At 44.4% G+C, this 5,583-nt stretch overlaps 1 protein-coding gene across 5 annotated transcripts in view; it reads right to left on the reverse strand.

Moving 5' to 3' along the window:
• ACTR3B (ARP3 actin-related protein 3 homolog B (yeast)) overlaps positions 1-5,434 on the reverse strand; it is a 60,110-nt gene extending 54,676 nt beyond the window's left edge. For all 5 annotated transcript variants that reach the window (XM_014528223.1, XM_014528228.1, XM_014528227.1 and 2 more), the window contains exon 1: positions 5,400-5,434. In XM_014528223.1, the coding sequence (XP_014383709.1) occupies positions 5,400-5,425 (26 nt within the window). In that variant the 5' untranslated portion in view covers positions 5,426-5,434. The remainder of the gene's footprint in view (positions 1-5,399) is intronic.
• Positions 5,435-5,583: the final 149 nt, after the last annotated feature.

Here is a 5,583-nt window from a genome sequence, read left to right on the forward strand (position 1 = left end):
TGACGCCGCTCCGGCCAGCCAATCACGGCGCGGGCACGCCACACGTCACGCCAGGCCACGCCCACCCGCCATCTCTAGTGCTGGCGGCGAGGCCTCCTCGACCACACCTGCAGCTTCCGGCTCTGGAGATTGGGGGCCCATGAAAATGACCCAAATGTCTGCTGGGTGAATGAATAACCTTCACCATACCTAAGTGACCATTATGACCGGATGACCAGTCGCTATGACGTGCACTGACCACTAGGGGGCAGACGCTCAACACAGGAGCTGACCCTGGTGGTCAGTGCGCTCCCACAGCCAACCTCTCTGGGCCAGCCAACCTCTCTAGGCCGGCCAACCTCCCGCCGTCCCTCCTCCAGACCAGCTGGCCCCAATTGGCCCTGATCAGGACTGGGTGAGCCGGCTCTGATCAGCCCGATCGCCAGCCAGGCCAAGGGACCCCACCCGTGCACGAATTCGTGCACCAGGCCTCTGGTGTGTATATATAGACTTATAATACCTAGCAGAACACTGCACAATTCCTTCTCTAGAAGAAAAATATCCAAAAAAATGCATGGCCAGCCTTAAGGAACCAATGACCTTAGATTGAGTTAACACCACACCCAGATTATTACAGGAAAATGTTTCCAAGTATCAAAGATGGAATCATCCAAAAGTTCTCACGGAAACCAGGAACCAGACAGGCAAGCTCCTACCACATTTCATTACAAAGGTACTGACGGTCCCACCGGCTTTCTGCTTCCTGCCCTGTTACAAGCTCTTGATGTTAATTTTTATGAGCTACATGGAGACATAGTTCCATGTAGCTTAGCTAGTGTTTAAAGCATTGTGTTTTCCCCTAGGGAAAATAATAGATGAGTTGGTCATTCTAGGTAACCCATGTTCATTACCTTTTTCTTTTTTTTTCTTAATTTGCCTGTTAAGGTCAAATAAGCCTCAGAGCTAGAAAACCCATTCCCAGAAGTCCCTAGCTGCTTTCCCTCAATTTCATTAACCAGCTCCATTAGTGTCCTGGGGCTGCCATAACAAAGCACCTCATACTGGGCAGCTTAAAACAACAGGCATTTATTGTCTCACAGTTCTGGAGGTTAGAGGCAAAAATCAAGGTCTGAAGGCTCTAGGGCAGGAACTGTTCCGTGCCTTTTTCCCAGCTTCTGGTGTTGCCATCAGTCCTGATGTCCCTTGGCTTGTAGGTGTATCACTCCAGTCTCTGCCTCCATGCCATATGGTATTCTCGCTGTGTGTGTCTGCATTTCACATGGCATGCCTTCTCTTTTTTAATGTTTTTTATTGATTGATTTTTTGAGAGAGAGAACCATCAATTTGTTGTTCCAATTACGTATATTCATTGTTTGCTTCTTGTATGTGCCCTCACTGGGGCTAAAACCTGAAACATTGGCGTATCAGGATGATGCTCTAACCTGGCCAGGGTGGCATTCTCTTCTTATAAGGATACTAGTCATACTGGATTAAGGTCTACCTTAATGACCTTATCTTAACTTGATTACTGCAAAGGCCTTGTTTCCAGAGAAGATCACATTCCCTATACCAGGAGTTAAGACTTCAACATGTCTTTTTGGGAGACACAGCCTGTGCCAAAGCAGCCACCCATGAGGGGAAGTAATATACAGTGATTGACTTAGACCAGGGGTGGGAACGTGAAATAAGGCCCACGAAATCATTTGGTCTGGTCCTGCCAAGGCATTAGGAGTGACTTAATTAAAAGTTTGACCAAATACAGCAGGTTAATTTTTAAGTTGATAATTTTGTATGGCCCTCAAATGATGTTATGAATATCCAAATGGCCCTTCGCAGTAAAAAAGGTTCCCCATCCCTGGCTTAGACTATTAAGGACGGCCCACTTGGGCTGGAGAGGAGCCACGTGTTCTCTGAAACATACAGCTGCCAATACCTGACTGGAGTTGGGTTTGATCAGCAAGAAGGAGAATGACAACAGATAGTTCCTGCCTCACTGGTAATTTTCCTAATTAAACTGATTTTTTTCTCACTCTTTGTATACCCTTTCACTCCTCTAGCCTCTGCTTGAAACTCTCAGTAGGTTGGAGCATTCTCCCATGCACCAAAAGGTTGGGAGTTTGATTCCCTGTCAGGGCACATATCCATCCCCAGTTGGAGCATATACAGGAGGCACCACCCCACCCACACCCAATACGCAGAAACATGGGAACCGGAACACTTCCTGTGTAGAATTCAGCATCTCCTCCATGATGGATAATGTGACTGTTTCATAACTACTATCCTGACTGTTGCACAACCCAGCTCCACCCTCAGATGAACTTTAAATAAACACCTTTTGATGCATTTTTATGCCAATGAAGACAACTTTTAAAAAATAATCAGTGCTTAGAGGTTGTCGATCTAATGGGATTTAGTCAGTGAGCACTGGGACAATATGATCTTCATTTCCTGCATTTAACTAGTCATGCTGGGCCAAGAAGGAAAAAGAACACAAAACCTAAAGGCTGTCTTCAAAAACTGACCACCCGGCAGCTCTGCAAATCTTCAATGGCAGCGCTGAAAGCAGAAACGATCTGTGTGTTCTCTGTTGCCATGAGGATGCAAATAGAGAAAAGAGGACCAAAAAATTAGTGCCCTGTTCCTTTGAAAGTAGCTGGCATTCTCCTTTAAGAGGAAGGGCCTGTCATCGCACTCAATGGACCTCCCAGAGATCTTGGCAACAGTGGAGGAGAATGGTCCAAGTTGGATTTGATTGGCCTGAGTGTATTGGCTGTGCCAGAGTTGATAACAGACCCCAAAACACAAGACTGCTAAGGAAGGACTGGTTAGTCGATCTGGCCCTATTCAATCAACTCTACAATGTTTCTGCCTCCTCCTATGGCGATTGCTGGTTCTGGACTCCCCCTCTCTCCACTACCTCTCGGCTGCCAAATCCTGTTCATTCAATCCCACCACTTATGGCCCTTGTGTCTGCAGCCTTGCTTTTTATCTCACTGTCACTCTTGCTGACCTGCTCAATAGCTTCCCTCTAGCTACCCTGTCTCCATCGTCTGCCTGTCCAAGACATCTCTTGGGCAAACAATACTGCTCTGAGAGGCATCGTGCCAAAATACAGATGTTTGTACATCATGTCAACCTCCCTTCCCCCAAACCTTCAGCGACTCCCTAAACTATGGAATTTTATCCAAACCCTTATTATGACATTCAAGGTCCTCTATGAGCTGCCCTCGAGTGATCTTTCAAATCTCATCTCACGTTATGCCCCTTGACACATCTAGGACAGAGGCTTAACCCTCTGTGTTGTCAGGTCTTCATGCAGGCCCTCAATCTAGAACAGCGGTCGCCAACCTTTCGGACCTCACGAACCACCAGTAGTCCACGGAACACCAGTTGGCAACCGCTGATTCTAGAACATTCTTTTTCACCTACCCTGTTCTCTTCATCCTTTAAGACTTGGTTCAAAGCTCACTCATCCTTCCAATTTCAATTCAAATTCACTTCATTTATTCCTTCAACAAAACAGAGCGAGGAATTCTTTATGCCTCTAATCAAAATCAATCACTAACTCTGTGTATGAGTCAGCATCTATTGATTTGAGAGAGAAACACTGATTTGTCGTTCCACTTATTTATGCATTCATTGATTGATTCCTGTATGTGTCCTAACAGGGATTGAACCTGAAACCATGGTGAATTAGGACGACGCTCTAACCAACTGAGCTTCAAGGCTTTTTATTATTATTATTGAAGAGATGTGCATTTTAATAAGGTCTTCTGTTCTACCAAATAGAATTGTGATTTTCTTATGGAGAACTGAGTTACAGTATCTTAGTTTACAAAGCATTTCAGTACATCATCACATTTAATCTTCATAGAAAACCCATAGGTAGATATTATAAATACCTCTCTTTATCAAATAAGAAAACTGAGGCTCACACTTTTCAAATTAGGACATATTAAAATTTAATTTTGTTCTGGGCACCTTCTTTAGGGCCTACGGAGGAAACAGGAAAATGCTAACGTGCTGCAAACCCAGCACCTGGTAAGCGGAGGTTTGATGGATGTTGGAGCCAGGAGTCTCAGCAATCTATTGTCCTTCCCACTAACCCGGCCCTTTGATCATTTCAAATGCACTTGGAAAATTTTGAGCTCTTCACCTTGAATGGTTTCTATTTCCAGTAACCAATACCCACAAGCTCCCATTAGGCAGTCACTGTATGTTCTAGAGACTGAGTAGTAGCCAATAAAAATCTAATTCTTTTGCCAACGGGCATGAAACTGCTGAGTGTTATAATTGGACGCCAAGCAATCTGGACAGAGCGTACTGCCAAGAGCGAAGCCCAAATGTTTCTTGCCATTGTGAAATCTCACAAGCAACAGGTTTTGAAGGAGTTGGCTTCCCAGGGGCCTCTCTGTTCCTTACTGACGTTCATTATAGAACATTTTTCAGAAGTGCCCAGCAGGAACTCTTATATAATTATAGTAGAACGAATTAATCAAGGCCATGCCATTTCAAACTATCTTCCCAGATATTGACTTGGTCCTTTTGGATGTGAAAAATTGGGCAGAGAAACTCAAACAGGTCATAGTGAACAGTGATGGGGGTGGGTAGGTTGGGAGGATTGGGGGGCGGGGGTACCCCTGCCTGCTGAATTTGTCTTTTCATCCAAATGAAACTCTGATTGCAAGAATGTGTATCGGAAAACCAGACACAGAATTGCAATGCTTCCATGTCTTATCTCACTATATCTTGTGCTTGCTTACTTATCTAGGTACAAGATGATTCTAAGCAGGAATTGTTTTCAGAAAAACAAAGAGTCACTGTGTTCCAGATCTTTGTAATGATAATAAATAGCTGTCAGTTAAGGCAAAAAGCATGTTGTCTTCTTAATCCAGACATTTGTCATTGTGTCAGTTTATACCAATAAAAAATGTGGGGTGGGTGGGGTGGGGTGGGAGCTGGGTGGAGGAGGCAAGGCATGGATAATGGGGGACATCTCTAATACTGTCAACAATAAAGTTTTTAAAATAAATAAATAAAAAGTTAATTTTACTTGTTGATTAGAGTATGGAAAGAGCCCAAATTTTTCAGCCTTTCAGAACTGTGTCAAAATCCCACCTCAAAAACTTAAATATGTTTATGCATGAGTTATTTACTATCTCTGAGTTTTACTTTCCTTATGTAAGGGAGGATTTTTCCAAGTTTTTTTTTCCCCCTGCACTTGGCTTTAATCTCTTGATCTAAGGGTTGTTGTTTTTAATCCGCACCCAAGGACATGCTTACAGAGAGGAAGAGGGAGAGAGAGAGAGAGAGAGAGAGACATCAATGTGAGAGAGAAACATGTATCGGTTGCCTTCCATATATTCTCTGATTGCAGATCAAACCGAAACCCAGGTATGTGCCCTGACCAGGAATCAAACCTGCAGTCTACTGGTGCAGGAGACATGCTCAACCAACTGAGCCACCCGACTCGGCCTTCCTCTCTCTCTAAAAATCAATAAACATACCTTTGGTGAGGATTTTAAAAGAAGGAGGAGAAGGAGGGGGAGGGGAGAAGGAGGGGGGAAGAGGAGGAGGAGGAGAAGGAGAAGGAGGAGGAGGAGG

The sequence above is a fragment of the Myotis brandtii genome, unplaced genomic scaffold (genome assembly GCF_000412655.1).
Source record: "Myotis brandtii unplaced genomic scaffold, ASM41265v1 scaffold624, whole genome shotgun sequence".
In the NCBI taxonomy this organism is placed as follows: domain Eukaryota; kingdom Metazoa; phylum Chordata; class Mammalia; order Chiroptera; family Vespertilionidae; genus Myotis; species Myotis brandtii.